Consider the following 18,705-nt stretch of genomic DNA (forward strand, 5'->3'; position numbering starts at 1 on the left):
GGTATTTATGGAGGAGTGGTAAGGAAGAAGGCCTGGCTTTAAAAAAAACATATCCTTGTCTGTAAGGACTTTCCAAAGCATCACTGAGAAGATACTGTGTTGATGTGGAAGAACCTCTTGTGGTCAAATGAGACTGAAGTGGAACTTTTTGGCCTCAGCACTAAGCAGTTTGTGTGGTGTAAATTTAATATTGTGCATCAGTCAGGTAACACCATCCCTACTGTAGAGTATGGTGGAGGTAGCATCTTGATGTAAGGAAGCAGCAGGGACTGGAAATCTAGTCAGGATTGATAGGAAGATGAATGCTGCTAAATACAGAGATCCTGAATAAAAACCAGCTAGCCTCTGCCAGAAAGCTTAAACTGAGGAGGAAGTCTGTCTTTCAGCTGGACAACGGCCCAAAGCACAGTGCCAGAGGAACCATGGAGTGGCTTCAAATGAGGGAAATTGATGTCCTTGAGTGGCCCAGTCAGAGTCCTGACCTTAACCCGATCGAACAACCCCGGCAAGACCTCAACATTGCTGCCTACCTCCACCTCCCAACTGACGTGGCACACTTGAGCAAACTTACAAGGTGGAATGGGCAAATCTTGTTCCATCACATTGTGCAAAGCTAGTAAAGACTTGTCCTAAAAGACTACTGGCTTTAGTAGCTATGAGAGGTGGTTCAGCTAAGTACTGACCAAAGGGAAATGAATACTTCTGAACTGCTGACATTCCTGTTTTTGAATGTTCAGTTTTTCATGCTTTGAAGTTTTCCTTGTTTTTGGGCTCTACTGTTGGGGGTTGGGAGGGAGACATGTGATATGCAAAAAAAAAAAATCTGTTAAATTGATCAAAATCCCTGGTTGTAATACTGATTTTTCTGAGCAAAGGGTTGGGGGTGGAATATTTTTACAAGGCAGTGTAGATGTCACTGTATTAAACCACTGCAGAACACTGCTGCCCCTTCAGCCCACAATGGATTCTCTGACTACTCTTCCTCATTATCAACTCCATCAATTCTTGTGTCATCGCCAAGCAAATCCAGCCCTCCTGTGTTTCTGCCCAAATCACTTGGACTGGATAGGAATGTTGCAGGAAGATTTGTGAACGTCTGTTTCCTACTCTCAGGTAAAGAAACGGTGACGGTGTTGCCTGGGGCGTCCTTCTTCTCCAGTGACGAGTCATTCGCCATGATCCGTGGGTAGGTACTGCTAGGTGTGATCTTGGGGAGGAGGGTAGGGTGGGGTGGGGTGTTGGGGTGTGAGGAGATGGCTGTCGCCAGGGGAACACCCATTGCAGTGAGAAGACCAGGCACTGTTCAGTCTGGAGGTCAGTGGGGTCCAAGGGTGGAGCTGGCCTGGCCAATCAGTGAGGAACCAGTGTCTTCACTGTAGGTCCACTCGTCCAGCTTCGGGGCCTGAACCCTCAATGCAAGGTTTCTGGGTCAGGTGATCCGAATCTGACGTGTAGTGAAATTTTGTTCTCTTGTGTAATACATAAAGTTCCTACTATAAGTAGTGCAGAAAGAGAAGGAAATAGTGAGATAGTGTTCAGGGATTCATTGTCCATTCAGAAATCTGATGGTGGAGGGAAAGAAACTTTTCCTAAAATGCTGACTGTATGTCTTCAGGCTGCTGTACATCCCTGAAGAGGCCGTGTCCTCAGTCATAACTGTCCTTCATGATAAATGCTGCTACCTTAACACACCACATTTTGAAGATGCCCATGATTCCAGGTTAGGCTAGTGCATAACAATTTACTTTTTCACCCAAAGAGTGGTCCATATGTGGAACAAGCTGGCTGAGGCAGGTACATTAAATATTTAAAAGATGCATGGAAAGGTGCATGGATAGGAAAGGTTTCGGGAGATGTGGGCCAAGTGCAGGCAAATGGGCCTGGCCCAGGTGGGAATCTTGGTCAGTATGCATCATTTGGGCTAACACAAAATAATCTGCAGATGCTGGGGTCAAAGCAACACTCACAACACGCTGGAGGAACCCAGCAGGTCGGGCAGCATCTGTGGAAAAGATCGGTCGATGTTTCGGGCCGGAACCCTTCGTCAGGACTGTAGGGGGAAGAGGCAGAGGCCCTATAAAGAAGGTGGGGGGAGGGTGGGAAGGAGAAGGCTGGTAGGTTCCGGGTGAAAAACCAGGAAGGGGAAGGATAAAGGGGTGGGGGAGGGGATAGGCAGGAAAGGTGAAGAAGGAATAGGGGAAAGCACAATGGGTAGTAGAAGGAGGCGGAACCATGAGGGAGGTGATAGGCCGCTTTGGGAGGGGGCAGGGTGAAATAGGGATAGGGGAAGGGAGGGGGAGGGAATTACCAGAAGTTGGAGAATTCTATGTTCATACCAAGGGGCTGGAGACTACCTAGATGGTATATGAGGTGTTGCTCCTCCAACCTGAGTTTAGCCTCATCATGGCAGTGGAGGTCATGTATGGACATATCTGAATGGGCTCCAACCTGAGTTTAGCCTACCAGCCTTCTCCTTCCCACCCTCCCCCCACCTTCTTTATAGGGCCTCTGCCCCTTCCCTCTTCAGTCCTGACGAAGGATTCGGAACTGAAACTTCGACTGATCGTTTCCACGGATGCTGCCTGACCTGCTGAGTTCCTCCAGCGTGTTGTGAGCATCTTTTGGGCTGAAGGGCCTGTTTCTGTGCCCTGCGTCTCAGTGACAGGGCCATTGCGTCTGGGGGTGTGTAACAGGGCAGTGAAGAGGGCTCCCACTGACCCTTCTCTGGGAGAGTATGAGTGATTCCCCGGCTGTGAGGGCTGCTTTGACGCAGACAGTCCTTGTGTGTAGTTTTTCATTGACTCTGTTGTATTTCTGTGTTTTACTGTGAAAGTCTGCAGGCAAATGGGGCTGTATATGGTGACACGTATGTACTTTGATCTTTGACTGCTCTTGTTTTGTTGTTGCAGGGGTCATGTGAATATGACAATGCTTGGCGGGATGCAGGTATCCAAGTACGGTGATCTGGCCAACTGGATGATTCCAGTAAGTCTTCCCTCTCTCCTGCTGGGGACTGGGGTGTGAAACCCCTCTGAGCCTGTTGGAATCAGACACTGGGCAGAGTGTGGGTCGTGGCAGTGGCTGCGCTGACGTTTGCATGGGCCCCATTTTATGTTGGTGTTCAGACAAGAGGTGTGTAGTGGCCTGGCACACTGACCGTCAGTGTGGGAGGCTGTGGTGAATTGTGAAGAGATGCCAGCTGGTATTCCTGAGGTACAGTCACCCCAGAGTGGAGAACAATCGGAATCAGATTTTATTGTCACTGATGTCCAATATGTCGGAAAATTTGCTGTCTTGCAGCAGTAGAGTGCAATACATTTTTTAAAAAACACATAAATTACAATAAATAACACATAGTTGATTCCGGTTAATTGGACCATTGATTAATCAGCGCAGCCACTTAACCGTGACAACTCTTAAAGAGCGAAAAAAAAACTAATCGAAAAAATAGCTGGGATTCCCTTTGTTTATTTGGGACAGTAGTCCTCTTAATTGGGACAGGAGCCTGTTGCTGAACAGTTTCTAGCTCTCCTTGGTCATGCGCACTTGTGTGGCTGTTAGACGCTACACTGTGCTTAGAGCAAACTGTTTGTAAATAATATCGGTTGTGTGTGTTTGAGTTCAGAAAGCAGTGATTTTTGTCACTGATGGCAGAAAGACAATTCACAACTGTTGCTTACTGAGGCTTCAAGCAATCAGGCTTGGAGATGCCAGAAACGTCTGGGAGTGAAAATGAAACAGTTTAACTACTTCAAGTTAGGAACCTTGAAGAATTTGAAGGTATCAACAATCATTTTGAATGTTACAATGAAAATGAAGATTTGGAGGATGCAAATGTCAAAGACGTATGAAAGCAGGTCATTATCTGCACTAGGTGTTTGTGCTGATTTTGTTAATTTACAGTCAATTAAAAGAACAGGGCAGCATACAGTGGATTAATTTCCCTGTTGCTAACTATCAGCAATCAAAACAGTTTTATAGAAATGTATTAGTAGTGTTCTATTTTTTCTGTATTTCATTTACTTGGTTAAATAGTAGTTTGTCTTTTTATACTTTAACTATTTCCTTGAAACTTCAGCTAACTCTTAATTGGGCTAAGAGCTACTGGTCCTGATGACTCAGTTAACCAGAATCCACTGTACATGAGGTATACAGTAAGTTACAATGAGGAATATATACTTCAAAAGCAACCTGGGCTGTGGATCTAATGCTGAACCCCTCAGTAAACTGGAGTTTATCGCCCAGTACGGTGAGGTAGAGGTACGACGAAAAGCTTGCAGCAGTGTCACAGGGACATTGGCACAGATAACGCGCAGAATATAAATTGCACAAACCCTGTCCATACGGTGGCAAAGGACAGACCGTGCAACACAATGACACGATCAAAGTGCATCTCAGTGCAAGAGGTGTTCCATTGTGTTCAGAATCAGAATTAAATTTATTATCACTGATGTATGATGGATAATTTGTGGCAGCAGTACAGTGCAGTTGATAACATTCCTATACATTATAAAAATAAATGAATAGTGTTGATAACAAGGAGTAACAAGGTTGGTTCAATGGCTGTTCTGGAACCTGATGGTGCGGGTAGGATCAGAACCATTCAGGAAACTTCTGGAGCTTGATTGTTATAGGGACTGTACCTGAAACTGGCCAGACAGGGGAGAGGTGAATTGCACCTGAAACTGGCCAGACTGGGGAGAGGTGAATTGTACCTGAAATTGGCCAGACAGGTGAGACAGGGGAGAGGTGACCTGTACCTGAAACTGGCCAGACAGGTAAGAGGTGAATTGTACCTGAAACTGGCCAGACAGGGGAGAGGTGAATTGTACCTGAAATTGGCCAGACAGGTGAGACAGGGGAGAGGTGAATTGTACCTGAAACTGGCCAGACAGGGGAGAGGTGAATTGTACCTGAAACTGGCCAGACAGGGGAGAGGTGAATTGTACCTGAAATTGGCCAGACAGGTGAGACAGGGGAGAGGTGAACTGTACCTGAAACTGGCCAGACAGGGGAGAGGTGAATTGTACCTGAAACTGGCCAGACAGGTAAGAGGTGAATTGTACCTGAAACTGGCCAGACAGGGGAGAGGTGAATTGTACCTGAAACTGGCCAGATGGGTGAGACAGGGGAGAGGTGAACTGTACCTGAAACTGGCCAGACAGGGGAGAGGTGAATTGTACCTGAAACTGGCCAGACAGGTAAGAGGTGAATTGTACCTGAAACTGGCTAGACAGGGGAGAGGTGAATTGTACCTGAAACTGGCCAGATGGGTGAGACGGGGAGAGGTGAACTGTACCTGAAACTGGCCAGACAGAGGAAAGCAGAGGTTGTTTGGCACAGCGACGGTGAGGCTGCGTTAGTGATAGGTTTTTGGACTCTGGTTTGCATTAAGAGTGTCGGATATGGGCCAATGCTTCAGACAAACAGTTCCGGCTGGATCTGTGCATTCGACCTGGCAGGCAATCCAAATTAGTTACAGAGAGACGCAGACCAAGAAGAAATACTCCAAGGGAACACTTTGTCCGCAAGCAATGCACTGTGGCGGGAACTGGATCCAGGAAGGTTGGCGGATTAATCCCGTTGGAAGCGGTACAGACTGTGGAAGGATCCCCAGTTTCTGGCTGGCCTGTGACCCAGCTCCCCTCCCTGCTCACACAGACTGGCACCAACAGGGCACGGGCACCGTGACCCAGCTCCCCTCCCTGCAAACACAGACTGGCACCAACAGGGCACGGGCACCGTGACCCAGCTCCCCTCCCTGCAAACACAGACTGGCACCAACAGAGCATGGGCACCGTGACCCAGCTTCCCTCCCTGCTCACACACACTGGCACCAACAGGGCACGGGCACCGTGACCCAGCTCCCCTCTCTGCTCGCACAGACTGGCACCAACAGGGCATGGGCACAGTGACTCAGCTCCCCTCTCTGCTCACACAGACTGGCACCAACAGGGCACAGGCACCGTGACCCAGCTCCCCTTTCTGCTCACACAGACTGGCACCAACAGGGCATGGGCACCGTGACACAGCTCCCCTCCCTGCTCACACAGACTGGCACCAACAGGGCACGGGCACAGTGACTCAGCTCCCCTCTCTGCTCACACAGACTGGCACCAACAGGGCACAGGCACCGTGACCCAGCTCCCCTTTCTGCTCACACAGACTGGCACCAACAGGGCATGGGCACCGTGACACAGCTCCCCTCCCTGCTCACACAGACTGGCATCAACAGGGCACGGGCACCGTGACCCAGCTCCCCTCCCTGCTCACACAGACTGGCACCAACAGGGCACGGGGATCGTGACCCAGCTCCCCACCCTGCTCTCTCACACACTGGCACCAATAGGGCACGGGCACCGTGACCCAGCTCCCCTCCCTGCTCACACACACTGGCACCAACAGGGCACGGGCACCGTGACCCAGCTCCCCTCCCTGCTCACACAGACTGGCACCAACAGGGCACGGACACCGTGACCCAGCTCCCCTCCCTGCTCACACAGACTGGCACCAACAGGGCATGGGCACCGTGACCCAGCTCCCCTCCCTGCTCACACACACTGGCACCAACAGGGCACTGGCACCGTGACCCAGCTCCCCTCCCTGCTCACACACACTGGCACCAACAGGGCACGGGCACCATGACCCAGCTCCCCTCCCTGCTCTCACACACTGGCACCAACAGGGTATGGGCACCGTGACACAGCTCCCCTCCCTGCTCACACAGACTGGCACCAACAGGGCACGGGGATCGTGACCCAGCTCCCCACCCTGCTCTCTCACACACTGGCACCAACAGAACACGGTCATCGTGACCCAGCTCCCCTCCCTGCTCACACAGACTGGCACCAACAGGGCACGGGCACCGTGACCCAGCTCCCCTCCCTGCTCACACACACTGGCACCAACAGGGCACGGGCACCGTGACCCAGCTCCCCTCCCTGCTCACACACACTGGCACCAACAGGGCACGGGCACCGTGACCCAGCTCCCCTCCCTGCTCACACAGACTGGCATCAACAGGGCATGGGCACCGTGACCCAGCTCCCCTCCCTGCTCACACAGACTGGCACCAACAGGGCATGGGCACCGTGACCCAGCACCCCTCCCTGCTCACACACACTGGCACCAACAGGGCACGGGCACCGTGACCCAGCTCCCCTCCCTGCTCACACAGACTGGCATCAACAGGGCATGGGCACCGTGACCCAGCTCCCCTCCCTGCTCACACAGACTGGCACCAACAGGGCACGGGCACCGTGACCCAGCTCCCCTCCCTGCTCACACACACTGGCACCAACAGGGCACGGGCACCGTGACCCAGCTCCCCTCCCTGCTCTCACACACTGGCACCAACAGGGCACGGGCACCGTGACCCAGCTCCCCTCCCTGCTCTCACACACTGGCACCGTGACCCAGCTCCCCTCCCTGCTCACACAGACCGGCACCAACAGGGCACGGGCATCGTGACCCAACTTCCCTCTCTGCTGACACAGACTGGCACCAACAGAGCACGGGCACTGTGACCCAGCTCCCCTCCCTGCTCTCTCACACACTGGCACCAACAGGGGATGGGCACCGTGACCCAGCTCCCCTCTCTGCTCACACAGACTGGCACCAACAGAGCATGGGCACCGTGACCCAGCTCCCCTCCCTGCTGACACAGACTGGCACCAACAGAGCACGGGCACCGTGACCCAGCTCCCCTCCCTGCTGACACAGACTGGCACCAACAGAGCACGGGCACCGTGACCCAGCTCCCCTCCCTGCTCACACACACTGGCACCAACAGGGCATGGGCACCGTGACCCAGCTCCCCTCCCTGCTCACACAGACTGGCACCAACAGGGCACGGGCACCGTGACCCAGCTCCCCTCCCTGCTCACACAGACTGGCACCAACAAGGCATGGGCACCGTGACCCAGCTCCCCTCCCTGCTCACACAGACTGGCACCAACAAGGCATGGGCACCGTGACCCAGCTCCCCTCCCTGCTGACACAGACTGGCACCAACAGGGCACGGGCACCGTGACCCAGCTCCCCTCCCTGCTCACACAGACTGGCACCAACAGAGCACGGGCACCGTGACCCAGCTTCCCTCTCTGCTCACACACACTGGCACCAACAGAGCACGGGCACCGTGACCCAGCTCCCCTCCCTGCTCACACACACTGGCACCAACAGGGCACGGGCACTGTGACCCAGCTCCCCTCCCTGCTCACACACACTGGCACCAACAGGGCACGGGCACCGTGACCCAGCTCCCCTCTCTGCTCTCACAGACTGGCACCAACAGAGCACGGGCACCATGACCCAGCTCCTCTCCCTGCTCTCACACACTGGCACCAACAGGGCACGGGCACCGTGACCCAGCTCCCCTCCCTGCTGACACAGACTGGCACCAACAGGGCACGGGCACTGTGACCCAGCTCCCCTCCCTGCTCACACAGACTGGCACCAACAGGGCACGGGCACCGTGACCCAGCTCCTCTCCCTGCTCACACACACTGGCACCAACAGGGCACGGGCACCATGACCCAGCTCCCCTCCCTGCTCACACAGACTGGCACCAACAGGGCACGGGCACCGTGACCCAGCTCCTCTCCCTGCTCACACACACTGGCACCAACAGGGCACGGGCACCATGACCCAGCTCCCCTCCCTGCTCACACAGACTGGCACCAACAGGGCACGGGCACCATGACCCAGCTCCCCTCCCTGCTCTCACACACTGGCACCAACAGGGTATGGGCACCGTGACCCAGCTCCCCTCCCTGCTCACACACACTGGCACCAACAGGGCACGGGCACCGTGACCCAGCTCCCCTCCCTGCTCTCACACACTGGCACCAACAGGGCACGGGCACTGTGACCCAGCTCCCCTCTCTGCTCTCACAGACTGGCACCAACAGAGCACGGGCACCGTGACCCAGCTCCCCTCCCTGCTCTCACACACTGGCACCAACAGGGCACGGGCACCGTGACCCAGCTCCCCTCCCTGCTGACACAGACTGGCACCAACAGGGCACGGGCACTGTGACCCAGCTCCCCTCCCTGCTCACACAGACTGGCACCAACAGGGCATGGGCACCGTGACCCAGCTCCCCTCTCTGCTCACACAGACTGGCACCAACAGAGCACGGGCACCGTGACCCAGCTCCTCTCCCTGCTCACACACACTGGCACCAACAGGGCACGGGCACCATGACCCAGCTCCCCTCCCTGCTCACACAGACTGGCACCAACAGGGCACGGGCACCATGACCCAGCTCCCCTCCCTGCTCTCACACACTGGCACCAACAGGGTATGGGCACCGTGACCCAGCTCCCCTCCCTGCTCACACACACTGGCACCAACAGGGCTCAGACACCGTGACCCAGCTCCCCTCTCTGCTCTCTCACACACTGGCACCAACAGGGCACGGGCACCGTGACCCAGCTCCTCTCCCTGCTCACACACACTGGCACCAACAGGGCACGGGCACCATGACCCAGCTCCCCTCCCTGCTCACACAGACTGGCATCAACAGGGCACGGGCACTGTGACCCAGCTCCCCTCCCTGCTCACACAGACTGGCACCAACAGGGCACGGGCACCGTGACCCAGCTCCTCTCCCTGCTCACACACACTGGCACCAACAGGGCACGGGCAACCATGACCCAGCTCCCCTCCCTGCTGACACACACTGGCACCAACAGGGCACGGGCACCATGACCCAGCTCCCCTCCCTGCTCTCACAGACTGGCACCAACAGGGCATGGGCACCGTGACCCAACTCCCCTCCCTGCTGACACAGACTGGCACCAACAGAGCACGGGCACCGTGACCCAGCTTCCCTCCCTGCTCACACAGACTGGCACCAACAGGGCACGGGCACCGTGACCCAGCTCCCCTCCCTGCTCACACAGACTGGCACCAACAGAGTATGGGCACCATGACCCAGCTCCCCTCCCTGCTCGCACACACTGGCACCACCAGGGCACGGGCATCGTGACCCAGCTCCCCTCCCTGCTCTCTCACACACTGGCACCACCAGGGCACGGGCACCAGCCTGCCCACCATCAAGGGTCTATATACAGAAAGGTGCTGGAAAAGAGCCGGTAACATCATGAAGGATCTCACCCACCCTGCTCATGGACTGCTTGTCCCACTCCCATCAGGGAGGAGGCTGTGTGGCATCCACACCAGGAACACCAGACTGAAAAACAGTTACTTTCCCCAAGCAGCAAGGCTGATCAACACCTCCACCCACTAACCCACCCCCCACACCCCCATCCACCACTACTTTATCATTTCCTGTCAGTCACCTTATGTACAGACACTCCGTGTCTAGTGTCACTTCACTTTATACTCTCAATCTGTGTGCAACGCTCTCACTGGGGCTCGTACACCAACTTGGCTCGTTAGCTAAGTCTGTTAATGGCCGCGTGACTGGGCAGTGAGAAGGTCACCTTTCCTAAGCAATACACGTCTAGGGTCGGTATGATTTGGGGCTCAACCGAACAGGAACATTGGGATGTCCTGATTAAAGGAACCTTGCTTTGAGTGAATGCTGTGTAAATACTGGCCGTACACAGTCATCGGTAGTCCAGAAATGACAGGTCATACACCAGCATAAAATTATAAAGGAAGTGTACTTACCAATTTTCAATTTTATCAAACAGTTAACAGAAAGAAAAAAGGGCTAATTACAGTTCAATCAGTGGAAATGTGCACTTAAACGTTGGAGCTCATTTCTGTAGTCTCTGTGTGTATCACTTCACTCATAATGCTGAGTTCTCATTACCAACCGCAAGGAGAACTTCCCTCCTTAGAAACCTCTGACTCACAAGTACTCCTTGGATTAGGGTTGCCCCTTCAGATGGGACCCTCCAGGTGTCTTCTGTCTGCATCTCCCACCAAAAGACCGCGGATCAGACCACTGTTCTCTAGAAATCTGTCCTGCCCAGCACTCTCAGATGTAACACTGGGCAGAGAGTTACGGCACGTACCAAGGCAACCCCGACGGGCTGACACCACGTTCCTAAGTTGGACAACGTGGCTCCTAATCTTTAGCCGAAGCCAAAACACTCTTACTAGCAGGACACAGTGCTTATGCAGAAAACTGCTAAAATGAAAATACGTCACAGTTTAGCAATAGAAATCTTAAACCAGGGCATTACATTTGTAAATAAACTATCTGATGTGTTTTTTTTTGTGTGCTGCATCAGATCTGGAATAACAATTATTTCAATCATAAGCAACAGAAGATCTGCAAATGCTGGCAATCTGAGCAACACACCCAAAATGCTGGAGGAACTCAGCAGGCCAGCCAGCACCCATGGAAAAGATTGCGGTCCACATTTCGGGCAGAGACCCTCTGCAGGACTGGAGAAAAGGGAAAATGAACCAGAGTGAGTAGGTTGGTGAGGGAAGGAGGAAACACAAGGTGATAGGTGAAATTCGGAGGGAGGAAGGGTGAAGGAAAGAGCTGGAAATTTGATGGGTGGAAGAGATAGAGGGCTGGAGTTGGGGGAGAGGGCAGAAGGCCAAGGAAGAAAAAGTGGGAGGAACACCAGAGGGAGGTGATGGGCAGGCAAGGAGACAAGTTGAGAGGGGGAGAAAGGGAATGGGGAGTGATGAAAGGGGGGAGGGCATTTGCAGAAGTTTGGGAAGTCTGTATTCATGCCATCAGGTTGGAGGCTACCCAAACAGAATATAAGGTGTTGTGGCCTCACCACAACAGTAAAGATCACCATGGATTGACAGACCGGAATGGGAATGGGAAGTGGAATTAAAATGGGTGGCCACTGGGAGATCCCGCTTTTCCTGGTAGGCAGAGCATAAGGGTCTGACAGGAGGCCACACTGGGAGCACGGGACACAGTATATGACCCCGACAGACTCTCAGGTGAAGTGTTACCTCACTGGAGTGACTGTTTAGTAGTGAAGGAGGAGGTGTAGCACTTGTTCCACTTGCAAGGATAGGTGCCAGGAGGGAGATCAGTGGGGAGGGATGAACGGACAAGGGAGTCGCGTAGGGAGCAATTCCCTGCAGAAAGTTTTGTGGGGGGAGGAACATGTGATGGGATCCAGTTGGAGGTGGTGGGAGTTCCAGAGAGTTATGTGCTGGATGCGGAGGCTGGTGGGGTGGTAGGTGAGGACAGGAAGAAACTTGTCCCTGGTAAGGTGGCGGGAGGATGGGGTAAGAGCAGACATGCGTGAAATGGAGGAGATGCGGTTGAGGGCAGTGTTGATGACGGAGGAAGGGAAGCCCCTTTCTTTGAAAAAAGGAGGATATCCTTCGTTCTGGAATGAAAAGCCTCATCCTGAGAGCAGGTGCAGTGGAAATGGAGGAATTTTGAGAAGGGGATGATGTTTTTACAAGTAACAGGGTGGGGAGAGTTATAGTCCGGGTAGCTGTGAGAGTCACTGCAGGAAGGATGTGGAAGGCATAGAAAGGGTGCAGAGGAGATTTACAAGGATGTTGCCTGGATTGGGGAGCATGCCTTATGAGAATAGGTTGAGTGAACTCGGCCTTTTCTCCTTGGAGCGATGGAGGATCAGAGGTGACCTGATAGAGGTATATAAGGTGATGAGAGGCATTGATCATGAGGATAGTCAGAGGCTTTTTCCCAGGGCTGAAATGGTTGCCACAAGAGGACATAGGTTTAAGGTGCTGGAGAGTAGGTACAGAGGAGATGTCAGGGGTAAGTTTTTTACTCAGAGAGTGGTGAGAGCGTGGAATGGGCTGCCGGCGATGGTGGTGGAGGCGGATACAATAGGGTCTTTTAAGAGACTTCTGGATAGGTACATGGAGCTTCGTAAAATAGAGGGCTATAGCTGAGCCTAATAATTTCTAAGGTAGGGACATGTTCGGCACAACTTTGTGGGCCGAAGGGCCTGCACTGTGCTGTAGGTTTTGTATGTTTCTATCAGTGGATAAGCTGTCTCCAGAGATAGAGACGGTGAGATTGAGAAAGGGGAGGGAGGTGTCGCAGGTGGATCAGCTAAAGTTGAGGACAGGGTGGAAGTTGGAGGCAAAGTTGGTGAAATCGAGGAGTTCCGCATGGGTTCAAGAAACAGCACCCGTACAGTTGTTGATGTAGCGTAAGAAAAGTTGGGGTGTGATAGCAGTGTAGGCTTGGAGCATGGACTGTTCCATGTAGCGGACAAAAAGGCAGGCATAGCTGGCCCATGTGCCTTTATATTCTGTCTGGGTAGCCTCCAGCCTGATGGTATGCACATCAATTTCTCAAACTTCCGGTAATGCCCACCCCTACCATCCCCTCTTCCCCTCTCTCACCTTATCTCCTTACCTGCCCATCTCCTCCCTCTTGTGTTCCTCCCCCCTTTTCTTTCTTCCAAGGCCTTCTGTCCTCTCCTATCAGACTCCCCCTTCTCCACTCTGTCTCTCTTTCGCCAATTAACTCCCCAGCTCTTTTCTTCACCCGTACCCCAGTTTCACCTATCACCTTGTGTTTCTTCCTCCACTCCCCCATCTTCTCCCTCCGACTCCTCACCTTTCCTTTTCCTCCAGTCCTGCTGCAGGGTCTCGGCCTGAAACGTCAGCTGTTTGCTCTTTCCTGGCCTGCTGAGTTCCTCCAGCAAACAATTATTTCATCTGCTTTACACCTGTGTATTGGAAGTGACATTAAACACCCTTGAATCTTGAACTTGGAGTTGGTGTGGGGCTGTCACCCTGCGGGAGGCACAGAGCCACCCCGCCCCCCCAGGTCAGTGTGCTCCGTCCTGCCCAGTGGGTGTGTGTGATCTGGCTGATGTTCCCTTTCTCCTGCAGTACAGTCTCTGCGGCTCACACTGTCCCTCCTGCCGTGATATTGGCATCCCTTCCAGCTATTGTTCCATTGTTCCACGAGAAAAGGTTTATTTTTAGTTCCTGTCGCGCTCCTGTATCGAGAACGTAGAGAAAAGGTTTATTTTTAGTTCCTGTCGCGCTCCTGTATCGAGAACGTAGAGAAAAGGTTTATTTTTAGTTCCTGTCGCGCTCCTGTATCGAGAACGTAGAGAAAAGGTTTATTTTTAGTTCGTCGCGCTCCTGTATCGAGAACGTAGAGAAAAGGTTTATTTTTAGTTCCTGTCGCGCTCCTGTATCGAGAACGTAGAGAAAAGGTTTATTTTTAGTTCGTCGCGCTCCTGTATCGAGAACGTAGAGAAAAGGTTTATTTTCGAGAAAAAGTTTATTTTTAGTTCCTGTCGCGCTCCTGTATCGAGAACGTAGAGAAAAGGTTTATTTTTAGTTCGCGCTCCTGTATCGAGAACGTAGAGAAAAGGTTTATTTTTAGTTCCTGTCGCGCTCCTGTATCGAGAACGTAGAGAAAAGGTTTATTTTCGAGAAAAGGTTTATTTTTAGTTCCTGTCACGCTCCTGTATCGAGAACGTAGGGAAAAGGTTTATTTATAGTTCCTGTCACACTCCTGTATCGAGAACGTAGAGAAAAGGTTTATTTTTAGTTCGCGCTCCTGTATCGAGAACGTAGAGAAAAGGTTTATTTTCGAGAAAAGGTTTATTTTTAGTTCCTGTCACGCTCCTGTATCGAGAACGTAGAGAAAAGGTTTATTTTTAGTTCGCGCTCCTGTATCGAGAACGTAGAGAAAAGGTTTATTTTCGAGAAAAGGTTTATTTTTAGTTCCTGTCACGCTCCTGTATCGAGAACGTAGAGAAAAGGTTTATTTTTAGTTCGCACTCCTGTATCGAGAACGTAGAGAAAAGGTTTATTTTCGAGAAAAGGTTTATTTTTAGTTCCTGTCACGCTCCTGTATCGAGAACGTAGAGAAAAGGTTTATTTATAGTTCCTGTCACACTCCTGTATCGAGAACGCAGGAGCAGCTTCCACCCCCTGCATCTGATCTCTGAAAGGACTCTCGACCCATCTGCCCTTCTTCAGTATTCTCTTTTTGCACGGCTTTATTTTTAATTCAGTAATTGATAGTTTTTATTAATGTGTGCTGCAATGTTCTGCTGCCTCAAAACAACGAATTTCACAGCGTATGCTGGTGAAATTGAACCACATTCTGATGCAGAGAACATCATAGCTCAATGCAGGGCCCATTGGCCCTCAACCTTCTAACCTGCTCTAAGATCCATCTAACCCGTCCCTCCGTTTTTCTATCATCCCAGTGTCCTTAATCTCCCTCTACAACCACCCCTGGCTCTGGGTTCCTGTCCTTAATCTCCCTCTCCCAACACCCCTGGTTCTGGGTTCCTGTGCTTAATCTCCCTCTCCCAACACCCCTGGTACTGGGTTCCTGTCCTTAATCTCCCTCTCCCAACACCCCTAGTACTGGGTTCCTGTCCTTAAATCTCCCTCTCCCAACACCCCTGGCTCTGGGTTCCTGTCCTTAATCTCCCTCTCCCAACACCCCTGGTACTGGGTTCCTGTCCTTAATCTCCCTCTACAACCACCCCTGGCTCTGGGTTCCTGTCCTTAATCTCCCTCTCCCAACACCCCTGGTACTGGGTTCCTGTCCTTAATCTCCCTCTCCCAACACCCCTGGTACTGGGTTCCTGTCCTTAAATCTCCCTCTCCCAACACCCCTGGCTCTGGGTTCCCATCCTTAATCTCCTTCTCCCAACAGCCCCGGCTCCCCTTCCATGCACCCACTGCTCTCAGTGCTAATAAAAAGAAAATTTGCCTTTGACATCCTGCACCCTGTTTCTGTTACAGGGGAAGATGGTGAAGGGAATGGGTGGACAGGGCTAACATCTCCCGTTTCTGTTTCAGGGGAAGATGGTGAAGGGAATGGGTGGACAGGGCTAACATCTCCCGTTTCTGTTTCAGGGGAAGATGGTGAAGGGAATGGGTGGGGCGATGGATCTGGTGGCCAGCGCTGACACCAAGGTGGTGGTTACCATGGAGCACACTGCAAAGGTAAGGGCAGGGAGTCCATCGAGCCCATGCCCCACTGCGCCTGGAGGCAGCTCGGTCACCTGTAGAACACTGCAGCACAGAAACAGCCCTTTGGCCTATCCAGTCCATGCTGAACTGTTATTCTGCCTCGTCCCTTTGACCCGCATCTGGGCCACAGCCCTCCCACCTGATCCAGTTGACTGCGTTAAAGCAGATGATTATATTTTATATTGGGCGGTCTCTGCCATGCTATTACTGCTTCGGACTTTGGGTTCCGCACGGACGCCCCTCCCGTGAGCGTGTATGCGTTTCCTCCCACATTCCAAAGACATGCCAGTTGGTAGGTTAATTGGTTGTTGTAAATGGTGCGATCATTAGGATGGGGTTGAAGGGGTGGATTGCTGGATAGCACAGTTCAAAGAGCCTGAAGGGCCTGTTCTGCACTGTACCTCGAAATAAATGTCTGAAGAGCCACTTAATGTGACGGGTGGGGGAGAGGGGGCGGGTGATGTCAGAACTGTATCCACCAGGAATCTGTGGTGCTGTCGTAGACTGCAGACTAGATCAAGATATACCTGTGGAGACAGGCCCTTCGGCCCGTCTCATCCATGCTGACCAGTATGGCCCATTCACGGTGTATCATTTGCCAGCCTTTGACCCTTAACCTTCAAACCCTTCGCGGTCCACGGTCCTGTCCGGGCACCTTTGAAGACGTTTTTGTATCTACCTCAATCACTTCCTTCGGCAGCTCGGTCCACAGAGATATTGCCTATTGTGGGTGGAGAGGGTGCGTGCCAGACGGGATGGGGGGAGATTTAAAAAATAATCAGTTACCCCTCAGATTCCTGTTTAAATCTCTCCCTTTTCCCCTCTAATTTCTGCTTTGTGCCCCCTAGTTCTCTGCCCCCGTAGATTTGTTCGCCTGCCTTTGGCAGTGACCCAGGCCGGCTGCTCTCTCCCTCAGGGCTTGGCCAGCTTGCGCTGTGGTGGTGCTGAGAACCCATTGGTGCCGGACAGTGAAGTCCCCTCCCCTCTTGGCTCTGTGCTGTAGAACAGGATTCCCAGCGACTGTCAACTAACAGCACGGTCTGTCTCACAGGGTGGAGTGCACAAGATCCTGGACAAGTGTACGTTACCCCTCACCGGCAACCGCTGCGTCAACCGCATCATCACAGAGAAGGTGAGGTCTTGAGGATGCGTCAGGCTCCACAGTGGGTGTGGACAGCAGTGCTTTCTGCACCAGAAGATCCATCAGATAGCTGTGGTTCTGTCAGATAGCTGGGGACGCGTCAGACTACACTGGGGGTGTGGACGGCAGTGCTTTCTGCACTGGAGGACGAGAAGGCCTGCAACTGGGGAAGGTGCTGTCCAAACACCTGGACCCAGTGATAGTGAAGGGCTGGGGATAGATTGATTTGGAAATCCAGTACGCAACATGGTAGTGTGGTACCTCACGTAACGCTTTATAGCGGTAGTGATCACGGTTCAATTCTGGAAGGAGTTCATGTGTTCTCCCCACAACCATGTGGGTTTCCTCTGAGTGCTCTGGTTTCCTCCCACATTCCAAAGACGTAGAGGTTAGGATTAGTAAGTTCTGGGCATGCTCTGTTGGTGCTGGTAGCATGGAGACTTGTGGGCTGTCCGTGGATTTTGTTGGCCATTAATGCAAAGCTACTCTTCAGCTTGTAGAATGCACAATAGTACAGCACAGGGACAGGCCGTTCTGCCCATCGTATCCATACTGGCCATGTTGCCAATGTAATCTAAACACCTGCCTGCACACGATCCATATCCCTCCATTTCATGCCTGTTCATGTCTCTGTCTGGTTCCTTAAGGCTCTTATAGCCTGGAGAGGTCGTGGGGACAACAATCTTAATGGCGCGAGGCTCAAATAGTCTCGGGCTACCAAGACCAAATTCGTGTCTGGCTTAGCTACTAAACATCGAGGGACCTTTTCTGCTGATAGGACAAAGGACAAGGCAGGTTAATGGCGCCTTAACACCAGTCACTTTGGGCAGATGGGGCATGTCAGTTATGCTTGGCAGCTGATCTAGGAGAAGGAAGTACCTCCCAGGGTATAGACACAAGACATGGTCGTAAGGGCTGAGGATGTACCAAGTGGAGTATAGACACGAGATTCTGCAGGTGCTGGAAATCCAGAGCAACACACACAAAATAGACAATAGGTGCAGGAGTAGGCTAATCAGCCCTTCGAGCCAGCACCGCCATTCACTGTGATCATGGCTGATCATCCACAATCAGTACCCTGTTCCTGCCTTATCCCCATATCCCTTCACTCTGCTATCTTTAAGAGCTCTAACTAACTCTTTTTTGAAAGAATCCAGAGACTTGGCCTCCACAGCCTTCTGGGGCAGAGCATTCCATATATCCACCACTCTCTGGGTGAAAAAGTTTTTCCTCAACTCCATTCTAAATGGCCTACCCCTTATTCTTAAACTGTGGCCTCTGGTTCTGGACTCACCCATCAGCGGGAACATGCTTCCTGCCTTTAGCTTGTCCAATCCCTTAATAATCTTATATGTTTCAATCACATCCCCTCTCATCCTTCTAAATTCCAGTGTATACAAGCCCAGTCGCTCCAATCTTTCGGCATATGACAGTCCCGCCATCCCAGGAATTAACCTTGTGAACCTACGCTGCACTCCCTCAATAGCAGGAATGTCCTTCCTCAAATTTGGAGACCAAAACTGCACACAGTACTCCAGGTGTGGTCTCACCAGGGCCCTGTACAGCTGCAGAAGGACCTCCTTGTTCCTATAAAATGCGGGATGAACTCAGCAGGTTGAGCAGCGTCAATGGAGATGAATAAATTGTTGATATTTCGGCCTGAGAA

General features: G+C 52.4%; 1 protein-coding gene across 3 annotated transcripts in view; it reads left to right on the top strand.

The window, feature by feature from the left end:
• Positions 1-18,705, top strand: part of oxct1a (3-oxoacid CoA transferase 1a) — a 151,650-nt gene that overhangs the window by 114,551 nt on the left and 18,394 nt on the right. For 2 of the 3 annotated variants that reach the window (XM_072257514.1, XM_072257513.1), the window contains exons 12-15: positions 1,114-1,186; positions 2,910-2,985; positions 15,782-15,871; positions 16,950-17,030. In XM_072257514.1, the coding sequence (XP_072113615.1) occupies positions 1,114-1,186; positions 2,910-2,985; positions 15,782-15,871; positions 16,950-17,030 (320 nt within the window). Of the gene's footprint in view, positions 1-1,113; positions 1,187-2,909; positions 2,986-15,667; positions 15,719-15,781; positions 15,872-16,949; positions 17,031-18,705 lie in introns of those variants that run through there. The other variant, XM_072257515.1, reaches the window with a different exon arrangement.

The sequence above is a fragment of the Mobula birostris genome, chromosome 5 (genome assembly GCF_030028105.1).
Source record: "Mobula birostris isolate sMobBir1 chromosome 5, sMobBir1.hap1, whole genome shotgun sequence".
Classification (NCBI taxonomy): domain Eukaryota; kingdom Metazoa; phylum Chordata; class Chondrichthyes; order Myliobatiformes; family Myliobatidae; genus Mobula; species Mobula birostris.